The sequence below is a fragment of the Tympanuchus pallidicinctus genome, unplaced genomic scaffold (assembly GCF_026119805.1).
Source record: "Tympanuchus pallidicinctus isolate F22 unplaced genomic scaffold, pur_lepc_1.0 scaffold3, whole genome shotgun sequence".
Classification (NCBI taxonomy): domain Eukaryota; kingdom Metazoa; phylum Chordata; class Aves; order Galliformes; family Phasianidae; genus Tympanuchus; species Tympanuchus pallidicinctus.
The window spans coordinates 37,935,132-37,952,407 of record NW_026294747.1 but is presented as its reverse complement, the minus strand read 5'-3'; the positions used below and the strand labels follow the sequence as shown (position 1 = coordinate 37,952,407).

General features: G+C 44.3%; 2 protein-coding genes across 3 annotated transcripts in view; one reads left to right on the top strand and one right to left on the bottom strand.

Moving 5' to 3' along the window:
- The window catches only part of ESRRB (estrogen related receptor beta), a 122,742-nt gene that overhangs the window by 22,236 nt on the left and 83,230 nt on the right, over positions 1-17,276 (bottom strand). For both annotated transcript variants that reach the window (XM_052696057.1, XM_052696056.1), the window contains exons 2-3: positions 14,918-15,327; positions 7,582-7,698 (exon numbers count right to left, since the gene is read on the bottom strand). In XM_052696057.1, the coding sequence (XP_052552017.1) occupies positions 7,582-7,698; positions 14,918-15,327 (527 nt within the window). The remainder of the gene's footprint in view (positions 1-7,581; positions 7,699-14,917; positions 15,328-17,276) is intronic.
- The window catches only part of ANGEL1 (angel homolog 1), a 187,625-nt gene that overhangs the window by 156,010 nt on the left and 14,339 nt on the right, over positions 1-17,276 (top strand). The gene's annotated exons all lie outside the window — the stretch shown is intronic.

Genomic DNA, 17,276 nt, shown 5'->3' with positions numbered 1-17,276 from the left:
GAGCTGCATTCTAAAGCACGGGGACTGGCAATGCCCAAGAAAGCTGGCAAACATAGGCTGAGACCAAAGAAAAAAAGAAAGGGAAAAGTACTGTACACAAGGCGTTCCTTCTCCTTTTTTCTCAGAACATCAGGAGAGACGAGGGGATGTGGCAGTGGGAGGAGTGAGCTGGGAGGATGCCTATCAAGGAAACAGTGTAGCTATGACCTTAAAAGTTAGGGGTGCCCAGATGGGGTAAGAAACAGACTATGGAGAAAAGTGCTTAGTGAGAAGGTGGAAAGGCTGGAGCCTGACTAGGTTTTCTTTTGTCACTTGTAGATTCCATCACAGGAAGAGAAGAAGTCCTGTTTATATCATAATCCCTCTCCTGTGTTACAAGGACCTATAGAGAGACGCATCTGATCCCTCCTCTGGTATTTTCAGGGATGTATTAGTTGAGTAGAAAAGTTGTTTTCCTGCTTGTCTAGCTAAACAGTCCTTCAACTGCAAGGGACAGGTTAGCCCAGCAACAACTGGTGATATACTTGGTTCCAGAGCCTGTCACATGCTCTGGAGCACTGACACAAACTGTCACACGCATATAAGCTTCATGTCCCCAGTGATTGGTCCAAAGCATATAGGATCTGATGTAATTCAAAAGCTTTTGAACCCTTTTCCTCCTCAGCTGCCAGCTCTACTGAGGTGTCTCTGCATCCCTGGCCTGTCCCTCAAAGGTACAGCTTCCTTCCCATGCTGAGTCCCTAGTCACACTGGAAAACCAGGAATCAAGAAAGGCTTCAGGGGCAGAAGGGAATAAAGAATACCTCAGTACATTCTTTAGCATTCTGTAGTGCTCCCCACGCCCACACCCTCACCTTCTGTTCATGGTCCATACAAATGCTTGGACTGTTTCCCCTCATGGACCTCTAACCAGTCTGAAGAAGGACAAAAGGCATATTGACTTTTATCACCCACAAAAGCAATACTCACACAGCAGCAGGCTGAGGGGCACTGCGAAAGAAGACACAGGCATGTGTCTGCCAGGAAAAGACCATGGATGACTTTCACAGAAGGACCTAAGAGGTGACAAAGCCACAGTGCCACCAACTTTCCAAGAGATAATACTCAACTGAATCCCCAAAAGGGTGCTTGCTGCCTAGAGAAACCTACAGCCCCAGGTGTGTTTCCACTTACCTTACTTTAGACTTTGACAGCTTTCTTCTGTGCATCTGGGCTCCTCTGAGAAGCAACAGAGAGAAGCAGGCATATCTGCATTCACATCACCCTCTAGACACTTATGTGAGGAGATGTGATGAACCTCAGAAATGCCCTGAAGGGTCAAACCAATGCTTTTTCTAGCTCAATTTTCTATTTCACACTGAGAACATCTGTGAGAAGACTGTTAAATGTTTAGATAGAGGACACAAGCCTTTTGGAGCAGGCAAGGGAGCATGAGCATGGACTGAGGAACAAAACTCTAGATTTATGACACAACGGAGGGGCGCCGCCAGCACATGGAGAGAGGCCCACTCGTGACAAAGCTCTGCAGAGGTGAGGGAGCTCCTTGGGCCCAAGAACACAGCGTGCTGCCACTTCAGCCAGCTCTCCCAGCACAGCTCTACTTGTGCCTTGGAGATTTAAAATGTCTCCTAAAATTCCCACCTCAGCAGTGGTGTTTGCACCACTAAGAACTGGTGCCCACTGACACTTGTTGAATATACGTGCCTTAAGTTACAGCAGAGAAGTGGGACAAGCGTCCAGGCCCAACCTACTCCTGCTCAGCTCAGGGGATCTTACCCACAGATTTATTGCATGATGATTGGCATCTAAAAATCCTTGGACAGTTGCAGTTTTTATCAGCTTCCTCTTTTTGTATGTGCTATAAGAGCACTAAGCACAGCTTCTAGTGATGGAATACACTCACAAACCTTTGTAGAGGCAATCCCTCTCTGAATTTGCACAATTTGTACATCAAAAAATCTGGACTTCATGTTTGACAGAACAGAGGTTCAGTTACATATAATAAGAACCTACCAACTCATCTGGGCAGATTAATGGTTCAAAATGAATGGAGAAAACCAACCTTGACAGATTGATAATCCACTGGATGTGGCAGAAGTGTTGCAAGGGTCCATGATGCACCAGTCTGGTGTTCAGAAAACAGATACCAAGTGCTATCGTTCCAGTGTACACTCACTGATGGTCCATCCACTAGAAGCCTCAGTTCTGAAGCTTTACCAGCATCCTACCAAAGGCTGCATACGTTCTATGTTGTGCTACCACCCAGCCCAATTCTAGCCATACTATAAATGCTCAATTCATGTCTTGGAAAATGGCTGGGTGTAGAAAATACAAACATCAAGATGCCACTCACTGCATCTGGAAATCCTATGTCAGAGGACAGAGAAGTTGGCTGCCCATCTGTTTTTAAACACAAGGGTATTTTAGAGTAAGAAAAATAAATTTTCTCTTTTTTTTTTCATCTGGATGCCTCCAGTAGTGATATTTCTGGCACCGGCTGGAGGCAGAATACTTTATAAATACAAAGCCATTAAATCCCATGCAGCAGCAACCTGATCGGGGCTGCCTTTTAATTTCCTGACATGAGCTGGCCACTAACCCAATTACCCAGAATCCCCGGAGGAGCCCTCATCCTTCCCAGGAAGCACAAAGCAAAAACCCAAGCATATTGCAGGGATGTCAGCTGAGCTTTCACTGGAATCAAATGTCTTTTCGAGAACACATGGTTTGGAAGCAGGGATGGGGGCAGGAGGGAGCGGTTGCTGGAAACGCTTTGCTTCATTGAGAGATTCTGACACTTAAAAAGAGAAATGAAACACCTTCCATTTGGTCATGTTGCTGAAAAGAGGTCCACTGTTGATTCAGTTATCTGGATTTTAGTGAACAATGAAGGCAAAGTTATGAGGTAGAAGTATTTTGAGATTGCTAGTGCCAGGAATCCCTTGTTTAGTTACTGGACAGTGGCACCCAATTTATAAAATCACAGAGCAGGGCCTACTCAGGAGTGACAGGTTTGTTTCTTTGGACAGCATTTGTAACAGCCACTGGCTGCATCTGGTAAGGGAAAGAGCAGAGTTAGGATAGTTCTAGTGGCTGCAGTAGGCAGGGTATTGCCAAAGGCTCTACAGACAGGTGAAAAAGGGGAACAGCTAATGGGAAGATGAGCAGGGTGAATTCTATGGCTCTTCTCTCTTCACTTCTCATTCATATTTCAGTCCTTGGCCCTGTAGTGTCAGTATCCACACATTCTAGTGATGAGTACATCACAAATCAGATTAGACAGATAACAGTTTGGGAGCTTGGGGGATTTGTAACAAGGAATTTGGATGTCCTGTTGAATTTTAACATGTCCTCTAGTCTTACTTATTGAAGTGCATTAGTATGACAAGGAGCAAAGCTTGGGAAATGAATGGTTGTACCTGGGATTACTACATCACAGCAGATACACTTCTGGGAAGAAACAGAGTCATGTAGCTGAAGTAAGTCATCCACCTTTCTTCGCTAATTGCCTAAACTTTCTCTTGCTGTTAAAGAGCCACCCTTTTCTGCATCCAGATCCAGACTTCTTTCCCCTACCTTTCTTATGCATGTAGACTTCACCCTCACCACATAAGTAAAAACTGCTGGGTGACCTTCAGAGCAAGAAGGCCAGGCCAGAGGAGAATTTGCCTTCAAAGACATTCCGAGGGGGGCATCTTGAACATAGCAGCTTTCCTATCTGGGAATTCTTATAAGAAATGCATCTGGGAAACTTTGGATGTAAATATTTTCTGAAATAAGGTGCACCTCATCTGCCACAGGATAAATCCCCAGGGCCCTTTCAGTCTTTGCCCTCTTTCCTAGAAGCCCCACAGGCCATCCTCAATGGCTAGGCATCCTTACAGGTAACATTTCTGTTTGCAGACAGATTTTGCAGAACAGGAAGGTATGCACTTCGGCTGGACAAAGCTGTAGAGAAGCCCCATTCATCTCTGCCTGCAGATACCTCAGCCAGGCCACAATCAGCAGAGCACAGGCTTTCTAGGCACATAACTTCTCTACAGGGACTCTTGGATTGGGGTACGCTGGAATCACAAACTCCAAATCCAGCAGCCTCCTGTCCAGGCCTCCTGTCCAGGCGTGAATGAGGGGGCAATTAGAGCTCTCTGAAGGCACAATCCAGATGAAAGGGAAAGTGAAGACGGACAGCTAGACAGGCCAACACATCTGATTCTGTTGGGCTCCGCAGGCATTGCTTTCTGCCAGTCACTCTCCCCACTGAGTCTCGCCTGCCCTGCAGCGTCACGCCTGGAGAACCTGAGACAGCAAAGCTCTGGTGTCTGCGGTTCCCTCGCTGCAATGCATTGATCGGAGATCTCTTAAAGAAAGTGGCCTGGATATCTGAGACACCTATTGATCGCCCCATCGGCTCTCTTCCTGCCCTGATCCTCATTCACTTGGCAGTGCCTGAACAACCTGCACCTCTGTGTTAGGGACAGTCTCCCAGGTCTTAAAGGGACACGGTTGGCTGTTCAGCTCCCTGCAGTCCCTTGGAAAAGAAAGAACGTGCCTAGTGACCCTCATGTGCACTTCCAAGGGGATTCTGCTTCTGCAGAATCAAGTTGAGCATTCAGGAGTAAAGTAGAGGCTTGAAGTCATCACTACCTGCTTTTTGACATCTTTAAATACTGGTTCCCCCTGCTTGAAAAATAGGTCCGTACCACATGCTCAGTGAGCAGACAGAGGCGCGTATATCACGTGTAAGGACAATAACCAGAAGAATCTTTCCTGTCTTACTGAGAAGAAATCACAAAGCACTGAACTAGGCACGAACAGAATATCATATTTTTCTTCTTCAGAGGAAGAACAGTTTCATTTCCCAGAAATGTCTCGCAGTAAGTTACCAGATCAATACCAAAGATCTCAAAGAGAGACGCAGCAAGAGACAAACTGGCTTCAAGATCTCTCATTTAGCCGTAAGATCACTTTTCTCCAAACTCTGGGCAATCAAACAGGAGAAGGAACCTGGCTTAGCAGCCTTCTGCCATGGATGGACCCAAGGAAGAAGAGAGATGTAAACCAAAGCAAGGAAAAACAGGAAATACTGAAAGGAAAAATAGCACGTAGCTTGAAGATGAAAACATCCTAATGAGCACATGGGGACTGCAGGATAGGTTATCTGGGAAAGCCAAAACACCAGGGATTTCAAAAACCAGTCAAACTACTAGAAATGTGTAACAGGGAACACTGTTGCCCTGGTGGATAAAGCGATGGATGAGCTAACAGAATGACAGATCAGAGATGTAAAAAACCAACGAACCTTTTCTAATCCAAAATCTCTTGTCAGTTCTGCATTTCTGAGTAAGTCAAACAATTATGGATTTGTTCTTTCCTGAAACTCCTGGCCCTGTGGAGATCAAAGACTGTGAAGCCATTTTTTATCCCTTTTTGGATTTTGCTTTTAAAGATGTGTATTGATTAAATTCTGTATACTAATAACTTTGCGCTTCACATAAAGTTAACTAATCAGTGCTTATAACCCTTTTGCAAAGCAGTCTGACCCTTATTTCTCAGCTGGTAAAGATGAGCAAAAGAGAGAGAAAAGAAGCAGCATTTCCTACATCAGCTGACCACTCAGCATTAGGATAAAAAATTCCTGTTAGATTGCTAAAATAGGCTCTTCTCCTTCCCTTGATACTGTCAAGTGTTTGTACATCCCATTGCTATCAATAAATCTAAATGCTGTATATTCCACAGCTCTAAATATTATGGGAAGGATCACAGATACACTAACATCAATAGCAAACCACCCTTCCCTAGTGGTTTAATGATGCCAAATCAATCCCTATATGAATAACCAAAGACACTTCAGCACAAAAGCAGCCTTAAAGAGTCAAATTTCAGTTTACAATGATTTATATCCCACAGGGTTCAGGAGGTCAGACACAGCATGGTGTGAATGAAACTATACTGTTTGTCAGCCTGTCTCTGGTCTGGTAGGAGTTAACCGTTTTCACACAACTTGGTGGCTAAGCCACAGTTCAGACCCTGCTCTGGACTGTATTACACTCCTAGAACTGGGAGCAGAGGTTGCCCTGGCTGCAGTCAAGCCAGCACAGGCTCCTGCTGCTCAGAGCTGCCAAGCTCTGAGAGGCTCAACTGCTTGGATGAAGGGCAGTACAGACACAGGCAGCCAGCAAGCCAGGACCTGTGCTGCTGCTCTGCAGAGTGACTGGAGCCACATCATCATATTTTTATGGTTGTTTTAGAAGATTAGTGTGAGCAGGCTCTCTCATAACCAATGTGCTCTTCCACTAAAGGCAACATCACTATCATGGACTGGTATGTGAGTGAGGGGATATAATGCTCCCCAGAATGACCACACACAGGAAAGCTGCTTTAAAGGAGTTTCTCTCTAAATCCCAAAGCAGGTGCCTCCCTCCCAGCAGAAGATCAAGACTTTCCCAACTTGATAACCTGCCGGGGAGGGATAGACTACACAAGACTGCATCTCCTTCCCTTGGTACCTGGTGTGCTCCAGCAGGAAGATATTTAACCACAGAAGCTGCACATCCATCAAAGAACAGGACAGAGTTTAACATCTAATCTACATTTTTAACAATACAGGCTGCCATCAACTTGCCTCTCAAGAAATGAGAGAGCACCAGTGCAATGCAATACAGGTTCAAGTGACATCGTGCAATTCATCACTGGCTGCTAAAATGGTATAATCTGGAAGCACGCTGCATGCTGGCATCTTGGCTCCAGCACACTGGCCTTGTGCAGACCACAGCTAGCTGTTGTTCCTTTTAGACAAACGCAGGGCACTGTTCTCTGTCAGGTACAGCAGTTCAGAGGGTTGCAAGTAGCTCTCCTCCTTCCTACCCCTCCTCCTCTCGGTTCCTCTCCCTGAGGGACCCAAAGGAAACAAAGCTTTAAAGCCAATCCATAAGAATGTGTTTAATTGCCACTGAATTCCCTGTGGTTCACCTTGAATGGACAAGGACTGGGGAGGCAGGGGGGAAGGGAGGAAAAGCAGCACAAGAAAAGCTGAACACTTCTTAGAGAACACCGAACAGATCAATAAGCTGAACAGGTTGAGCATGCAGGGCAGGCGACCCACAGCTCCCAGACAAACCTGTGCTCCTCAACATCTTCAGAAAGTCTCCTGAGTGGAAACATGGGCAGACCTTCAAGCACACTGTGCCATAGCTTTGCATTAACTCCATCCTTCCCTTACTAAGCCCAGACAACCCAGTCATAATCAAGCAAGAACCTTTCCTTCTCAATACTGGAAAAAGACCTGGAGGGAAAGAGAACAATACCGTCCAGCCTGGGATTCTTTCAGGAAGGAAATGGTTTGGCACAGCCTGTTTCCAGTTATCTGTTGAATTTGCTGAAAGTAATATCCCAGCATTAGTGTGCTGACTAGAACCACCCTCCTCTCTGGATTGTCTTCTTGGTAACGGCCCATCCTGACTCTTCTAAAAATCCTATATAGAGATACTTTGGAAAAACCTGAGAGCACAAGTGTATATTTGCCCTAGGGGATTCTACAAGGCCTGGATTTCCTGGTCAGGACAGACAGCAACTGCATCTTACCTTCTTTCAGCATCCCCACTTTGAGGCATTTCATGAAGCGACAGGCTTGACAGGACTTGCGCCTCCGTTTTGTGATCTCACATTCATTGGTGGCTGGGCAGCTGTATTCAATATTCCCTGCAATCAAACACAGATATGGTCACTCAGGAGCCATATTCTCCTCACTGACCCAGAAGTAGGCTGAAGTGCCCAAGTATTTCCATAACCATTGGTCTCTATGTTTGCTCACTCATTTGCTCACACACACAGACCACAGCTGGCTTGTGATGGATGGCTCTTTGAGAACCCAGCACTACTTACTGGAGCTCATTTCAGAAAAAAAGCAACACTGCTGTTTGTACTGGGAGAAACCTGCCCATCCAAGGAGCTGACTCAAAGCTGGGCTTTCAGGCACACAGTATTTTCAAAGCACATCATCACTTCTTATGCTGCGTCACTTACTACCTGTTCCCTGAAGCCCTGAGAGCTAGAGCAAATCTCACTCCACATCTACCAGGTGGATGTCACCTGTCTTCTTTGTCTTGCTTTGGGTACCACAGAGCTAGGAGGTGGGATTTCCTCCTTTGCTTCCTCCTGTCAGTGACATCCTGCAGGTAGCAGGGAAGCAGTTGTTGAGAAAAATGGGTAAGATGTAAAATGCAACCTATCTATGCACATCTTTTCAGTTTTACTTTAGTAGTCCTTATCATTTCTTTGTAGAGAAGATCATTTCTTTCCTTATTTCCTTTCATTTATGATCACAACATCACTTCCAAGACAAAACAGGAAAAGAGGCACCCCAAATTTGTTTCTGCTCATTTTATATTTTATAATAAGCAAAGCACATAACTGAAACATGGAAGCAGGGGTCTGATATGAGGATGGAGTGGATAGTACACTGAATGACATGTAAAGCAGCAATTATTTAGCCCCAGAAGATAACAAATAGAAACAGTTGTCTTCATCCTGACATTCACTGTGAAGATGCTTCTGAAGAGGACTATTCAGTTTTTGCTGTGGAGCAGGACCAGAAACCTGGCGTCAACAGTGATAATGTATTGCTAGGCAGTCTGGCTACGAGGTAAAACAGGCAGCTCCAAAAGGGATTTCTAAAATCTACAATTAGTTCAGAAGGATGGAAAGGTTGCTTTGGTGGTTCAGAGCAGGAAACTGAGAGCCAAGAGTTCACTCACAGCTGTAGGAAAGAGCACATGTGAGAGCAGAGAGGGGACACAGCCTGGACTTTGTATGCCACCAGATTAGAAGGGAAGCTCCCAGTTCAGTAACACCAGGACAGGACACAATTTTTGTTCCTAGATATGCAATGGATTTCTAGTTCTTGTTCAAGACCCTTCTTTTCTCTGCATATATGCATACAGTTTCTAGGGGTGATAACTAGATCTTGGGACTAACTAAGCAGTCAGAGAATCCACTGACAATCAGACCTAAAAGAGAGATAGATTCAAAAGGAGGAAAGCACCATTTTATTTATTTCATTATGCTTGGCCCTTGCTGGGTGAAACCTCAGAAGCATACAGCCCCTAGAAGTACAGACATTATCTGCCTGCTAGTTACAAACCTGCCCTCTATCTTGTCACAAGACCTGCAACTTGACTTTAAGCTTCAGGCTGTCCACCTCATTCCTCACCATTGTTCCTTCTTGCCCAAAATGCAGCTTGTCCACATACACACAAAAAAAACATTGCACAAGTTGCTTCCATTCAGACCGTATTTGGTCATTGTGCAGCACCTGAATTTCAATAGCTAGCAATGTATCAAGATTCTCAGAGAGCTGGAAATTGAGATTCAGGTATGATCTCATGGTAATAAACTCCTGCTCTAGACACAGAGCTCCACTGCCTTACAGATTTCTGAATACAGAGGCCTGATCTCTACTTGCTGTGCCCAGCACAGGAAGGAACAGAGCAGGAACAAACTTGGAATAAAACTCCACCATAATCTCACTTTTGAAGGTCTTGCCTTAGTTTCAATATTCACCTTGCATACCAAAACCAGCACCGGGGTTTTGGAGAGCAAAATATTTCATTTTTTATGGTTTCAAGGCCAAAAATTCATCTCCTAAGACAGAGACACCCAAGGGGGCACAGAGCCCTAACAGCAGCAGAAGGCAATGACAGCCCTTTCTAGAAGTTCAAGGTCCCTCTACAATGAGTCAGGCAGATCCTTCAACTTCTTCATGCCTTCCCCTGACAAAGTACTGGCAATGGTCTATGTAGCCTAGATCACTCAACTGTGAAAGTGTCAGAGTAAGTACTGGGTATCATATGTACCATATAGGGACATATAATTTGAATATGCAGCTTTCAAAGGCATTCTGTACTGGGATCACAACTGTTAAAGCATCAGAAGGGAGTGGCCACTGGGCCAGCTCCCCTTCCCATGTGGCAACACAGCAGCCACCATGCGGTGCTGCAGCCATAGGGTTTATGGGTATATAAAAATGAGAAAAATACACCTACCAGTGGGACGTCCCTTTCAGCGTGTCTTAGTGCCTTCACATTGAACGCAGGCTTGCATGTTCTTACATATACCCCGTTCCCAGTCCCAAGGCAACCATGTCCTGCAGCCCGCTCTGCTGGGTAAATGCTAGAGGTGAAGCCCAGTGTGCTCTCTCCACAAAAGAACTGACACTAGGAGAAGCAAGACAGTGTTGCCAAGCTAAACAGACTTTTTTTTATCAAGCCCCAAATGCACCCTGTACTGGATGGACTGAAAGCTACAGCTGGGGGCAATATCCAAGTGTTTGCAGGCAGTCACCAGGGAAGGCACTATCAGCATTACCCAGGCAGAATTCATCCAAGAAAAACTCGTCTCCAAAACTTTGTAACAAAGTTCTCTGACTTCTTTCATTGTTTGTTCTCTCAATTTCTTTTATGGGTCCTGGGGCCGGCTGCCAGCACAGCGAGCTGCTCGCAGCTCCTGTAATTTCTGTAAGTGCCCTATGATAAAGTGATGAGATTAACTCATCGGAATTCCAGCAGCCTCGCAGCGGCTGGCGGTCACACCATCAGCCTGGCTGCTGGCGCTTAGAGAGCGCTCCCTCTTTGCTACAGCAGCTGGGGTGCAGAAGGGCCTCTGTGCACACAAGAGTTCAGACAGACAAGTCCTTATACGAGTATAAATTTGTGGCACGTATTGTATTGTGAATTGTAGATTATGTGACCTAGAAAGAAAAGGCAAGAAAATGGGATAATCTAGTAGACAAGGCCTTGCTTTGAACAGTCATTTATTAGAAAAGCTTTCCTTGATTTAGGTAATATTTACATTTGATCCAAAAAACCTGCTAGGACCTCACCGATGCCACCACACAAGGCTGACCTATAAAACAGCTTCAAAAAAACCAAGTGGCTGGTGACCAGATCAAAGTCTGGATTTGTTCTGAGCTTTCCTCTTGGAGGTCAAATCACTTCCTCTCTGTGTCCTGGTCTTCCCATCATCAAAACTGGGTGAGCTACCAAACCTGTCTCCTGGGGGGATCGTGAGTCTTGATTCATTAGGGTCTAACTGCACTTTATAGCCTTTAGATGAGAGATGCTAAGGAACAGCCAAGGACTATTGAAGTGACAGGTCATTTGGTGTCCCACTGAAAAAAGACCTAAAAACTGCAAAATGGCCCATGGTGAATGACCAGCAGTGTCTCTGCTCTCAGTGCACACCAGTCCAATCTCTTCTACAGCAGGACAAGGGAACACTGATAGGAAGCATGCAGGGGATTCTCTGTTACCTTCCATTTAAATTAGCTGAGACATCATAATCTGAGTCCTGGTGTGAGGACAGGTACTTTGTGAAAATCAGAGGAAAATCTCTATGAGAGCAAATAGAGGTCTCTCCAGGTGTAGTAGTACCAGCACTGTTTGCCTTCTCTGCTCCATGCAAAAGGACTTGGACATTTTTGCACAGTGTTGGTCAAATCACCCTCTTGCCTGCATGTGGCTGCAGGACTTGAGCCCTGGGCAGCACACAGCTTTCTCTCAGTCTGACGTAGTTTCTTGCAGACAGGTTTCTGACACGGAAGTATTTACCTATTGAAGTTTTGGATGACAGATCCTCTGAACAAAGCAATCTCTACGGATGCACTGAGGCAAAAATAAAATGCAAAACTAACAAGGTTGAATTGGACTGCAGATGATTTTCTGACTTCAAGTACTAGAGCTATGATAATAAATAGCAGTCGGGCACTAGATCCTGGAAATACTGTGCTTTTTCTAGCCATGCTACAAAAGTTTTTGGAAGTCTAAGACACTGTGTTTTTGCTGTGAGTTCCCATCTGAGAAATATGAGAAGGACAGAGGGACAGGACAGAGCTGACTGCCACAGCCACTACTGCAGGGTCACAAACCTCCCTCCTGCATCTCACAGGTTCTTTGCTGCACTTGTGGAAGACTTTTGCGCTCAGGAAGATGTGCAGACTCTCTCAGCTGCTCTTACCTTCCCAGCAGCCATGCTGATCACTATAAATACAACCAGGAGGCCCTAAAAGTCCACAGATTTTGTTTCAAGCCTGTTATAAATCCACATAAATCTTCTGAGTTGCATTATCCACATTTTAAGCCCCTTAGTGGTGTAAGGGCATCCAGGCACAGCAGCTGTGTAGTGATATTCACAGAGTTTGAAGTTTGCAAGACTCAAGCAGAGAATCCATGGATGCAGATGCTTTGCCTGATAAACACCCTGGCCTTTCAGAAGATGATGTTAAAGATGCCTCTTCTCTCTCTCTCTCTCTCTCCAATGCCCCAATTCTCCTCAACATGAATTCTTGTAAGTCCTGTTGTTTCACCTGATGGGTATGAGTTCCAAGCACACAACAGACTGACTCACAAAGAACAGAGGGAAATCTTAATTCAGGTTCATTTTGCTGACTTTAAGATTTTATATTAATGATCATTTTAGAAATAGCCTTAATTTTCACTATTTGAAAATGAAAAATAGATGAAGGGCAGTAATAATCATGAGTATGTTGAATAATAAGGGCAGCCATATGGTTATGTAGCACTGTTCTTAGTTTAATGCTCAGAGAAGTAAAACTGTTTACCAGTTAGAACTGAAAAACAAAAGCTAATGACAATTATTTGATTGATATATAATGTTCCATCTACTGAGCAAACTACTACAAGAATGAATAGTCAGATTATGAATAAGTATCCATAGCATTTGTCTTAAATTTGGATGAGAGAATTATGTAGGATTTCTGTGGAATATGAATTTTAAGAGTTTTTAATTCAGAAATATTCAAACCATTACCTTTCTTGTAACAGACCTATTTCATTTCATTTAACTAGTATGAAAGTTTTCTTTCAAATCAGACCTGTCTTAAGCAACAACAGTAGCACATTTCAAGATGCCCAGAGAAGCTGCGGGTGCCCCATCCTCAGAGGTGCTCAGAATGAGGCTGGATGGGGCCCTGGGCAACTTCGATGTGGTGGGTGGCAGCCCTACCCATGGCAGGGAGGTTGGAACTAAATGATCTTTAAGGTCCCTTTAACCTAAGCCATTCTATGATTCTATGATTTTACGACCAGAGATACCCAACCACATCCCTGCTGGCTTTCAGCCCATCTCCTTCCCATCAGTCAAAAAGCAGCGGACTTCATGATGTTGAGGACAGCCTGGACTCACCTGGCTGAAAGGAAGAGTAAGTGGCAGAGCTGTCAGGCTCTGCCATACTTTAATTAAAAAAAAAAAAAAAAAAAAACTTTACCTCAAAAAGCCCTTTTAACTCAAAAAAAAAAAGTCTGCAAATTGGGTGTAATACAGCTGAAGAATGAGTACCTTTTGGAAATGTTTTTGCCTGTCCCTTGTTTGTTATACTTGAGCTCTTTTCCACGTATACACAGGGTTGAGTGGATACAGCACAGCCCTAGGAATTTTACATTTTCCTGAGTCAACCAAAATGTGCAATCCTATTGCCTACCCAATCTCCCTAGACTCAGTCTTCAGCTCCACAGCTAGAACCATTCACACTTGGCACAGCACACTGGGCTCTCCCACTACTGGGAACTGAAGCATTTTGGTACCTCGGTTACTAACACAAGCTGATGACAGGGTGAGAGAAATCTTCACTTACTCCTTCCCCCCATCTGTTACACGTTAACAGGCAATCAATTAGGGAACCACAGGGAGAATATGGCTGTGCTGGGCAGGAGGGCTTGGAGAGAAGCAGTCTCCTTTCCTAGGATGAAATCAGCTGATGTAATACTAAGGCTGATTACAGGTTCTAGTTAGTGTTGCTCTGGATCATTTTCAACTTCTCAAAACTTCCTAGATTTCTTTTTCCTCTCCCCAGGTTAAGCCTATATTCCGCTCTGCCACAAAGAAGTTCTTGTACTGCTCCCATGAGGAGTCAGTTTTTCATCATCTTCCTGTATAAAAAGCCCGTAAGGGCTTTGCTTCAGAGTAATACCCTTTCCCTCCTTTAGTACCCAAATGTGCCAAAAAGAAACACAGGGAATGGGTCCAAGTGCTGGAGAAGGAACAGAGTCTGTGCTGACAGTCAGAAGTGCAACTAAAAGTCCAATCACAGGAGATTCAGCAATGATAAATCACAGAAATTCTGCCAGAGCATAGGCCAATACTCTAGGGATAGACACCCTTTCCACATGGCATAATGAAAAAGGAAGACTTAGTGGGGCAATACAGAATGATCATCTCCATAGCAGTATAGTGGCATGGAGATACACCTGGAATCTTAAAAAAAATTAAATGAAAAATAGTCAGTTCTGTAGAGATCTGTGCTAATCTGCACTCTGTATTGCTCTGTTCACTCCAGAATTGAACATTCCTAGTGATGGAGTATTAATTAAGTACGACTGGCCCAGTCAATGAACAAAAAAAAAAAAAAAAAAAAAAAAAAAAGAGTGCTTTCCCCACAAGTGGACTTACTTCATTTCACAGAAGTCGAGAGAGTGTTGGTGTGGTGGGCTGACATCAGCCAGCTACCAACACAATGGCTTGCTCTCTAGTCAACCCACTAGTATGCTTTCTATTGCAAAGTGAATTCTTCTTTTTCAGTTAGAGAGTGTAAGAAGCAGAGAGAGTACCTGTGTGTTCAGGCATGTTTGCTCATACATAGTCTGCTTGTGTAAGTACAACCAAGCATCTGAAGATATCAGAGCCTGCCCGTATGCACTTCTACTTTCAGCTGTATTGTTGGACCTGTACACGTACACATCTGCAGCATGCCTTTGGCACTCAGGACACAGGCATATACCATATATGTGAACTGTATTCACAAGATCAGTGAGTGGCAATTTGTCCACTTATACACGCACTGAGGTTATCAGTCATCTAAGGAATTTCTGATCATTGGTTAAGACTGACAAAAATTGGTACACTGTACCTTGAATAGTCCTCTTGAAGAAGGCCTTGCATGCCTCACAGGAAGCCACACCGTAATGGTACCCAGAAGCAATGTCCCCGCACACCAGGCACAGCCGCTTGGGGATGGCATTAAGCATGTACTCGCACTTGGTGGGTGAATCCTCCATGATGGCACTGGCGCAGTCATCGTATCGCTTACGGCAGGACCCACCACCAATCCCTGTGCCATTGAACATGGGTGGTGAGTCCAGGCCGTTGGGGTGGCCACCCATGGCAATGCCGTAGCCACCGCTAGCGTCAGAGGAGCCACTTGGGCTGTGGTGGCTGATGGCGTCGATGCCAGATGATGGGCTGGAGGGCTCGGTTTTGATGAAGGACCCACAGCTGGAGGAGAGATGCCGCTCCTCCGTGGCCATTCTGCCGAGCAGCCTGCAAAGAGAGAGCAAAGATGTTCAGCGGCCTCCTGGCTAAATGCAGCTCCAGAGTAGTCAAAGGAGAGCTCTCCTTTCCCACCTCAGTCCAATTCCAGTTGCCTCAGGCAGTCCAACACCACACAGGTGCTTCTCCTCAGGGATACAACACAAATCACTAAGAACCATTGCCTACTTCCCACCAAATCACACAGAGAAAGTCTAGGCCGTGCATGTAAATCACAATTTCAGGCTGTTCACAGGCTAGGGCTTGGAAGGGGCATCAGTGCTGATGAGACAGAAGCTACCCAGAGCAGACAAACCCTGGGAAAGCAGAAAAAAGTGAGCCTATCTGTGGCTGGCCAAATGAAAAAGATTCTCAATTAGTTCAGGATTCCCTGCCCTGGCTCTAAGCAGAATACATAAGCACACTCTGCAAGAAGGATCTATTCAGAATGGATTTTCTTTTGTAATACAGAAGCTCTGTGTTATTTTCATGTTGGATTCACTGCTCCTCTTCATTAACATTACTAAAATGGGAGCTCAGAAACTGAAAGAAACTGATCTGATCAAAAGCGTCATCCAGCTTAATCTTAAATATTAATCTTCCTTTTGTTTACTCTCTAATTTCCACTTTTTATAGAGTCATATGCTCTAAAGTATATGCAGGGATGGCATCTTTACCAAATTTGAAAGCTTTTATTATTATTAACTGCAGTCAAAGGTAATCTTATTGTTCATCTGAAAGTTCAGTCTTTTTTTAGAACACTGCTAATTCTGATGATATCATATGGAAACGAGCTGCAGGATTACTCATTTAGTCTATGAATAAATAAAAAAAAACCCAATCACCTCTATTGTGCATGCTGTATTTGCAGCCGCCCAGATTCCCTGGACATCTCCAAATTCTTCTTCTGTCCTGTACTTTTCCTATGTTCTCCTAATTTAGACTTTCATTATCCATATAATTGTTCCTCATGCATTCACACAGAAGTTTTGCAAACCTCAGATCTGTTTCATCATCCATCTCTGAATTTCAACTACTTTGGCTATTTCTGTTCAGTCCAGAAGAATTCAATGAGGCAACTCCTCAATAGTATGAAACTGGCACTACTCCACACTTCTCCAGCTGATGGTCTGGATAGCAGTCAAGACAAAGGTATCCCATCAATTACCTAGCAACATTTCCATATTTTCAATGTTATTTTCAGCCCATCACTTATATAACTCCTTAAATTATTTGCTTGTTTTCCCCTCCCATAAAATTAGTTATCAGTTCTTTAACAGACCATATCAGCAAGTTACTTACTAAGACTCTCAGATCTTTTCAAAGAGTTGCTACAGTTAATTTAGAATCCATTAAGATCTATGAAAAATCAAATTAATGCCTTCTGGAACACAATGCTGCAATGGTCAGCAGTGCACTTCAGCTACCATTGTGCTGTCCACACACCTAGCTTTGGTGCAATCCTCTGGGGTTCTTCAGTCTTTCTTGATAATGTACTGTCATCTGCAGAGTCTCACTGCTCGCCCACTTTGAAGATCATTAATGCATGAATCAAACACCTCAACACAGAACTTTTTGGGCCGTCCATGTTAACCTTTCCCATCCTGAGAATTGACCTCCACTTCTTCTCTGGATAGGGTATGCCTACTCTTTGTTTTCTGTCTCAGACACTTTTAAATTGATAATAGTATTAACCTGAGAGGTCAGATTTTCTCTCCAGCAAGATAATTTGTCAACAGTTTGTAAGAAAACCTAAAAATATGCGATCAAGTGATTTTCCTGATGACATGTCCAAAGAATTTTAACTGCCTGGAGATGCTTGAATTTCTTCTTGGAAGGACCACTGGTTTAAAGTTACCACACCATGGTCATGTGGGTAATTTCCATTTCTATTTCAGTTTCAACCTATTTACCTGGTATTTATGGCAACGCCTCCTGCCAAGAGGTCTGACCCATCAGGT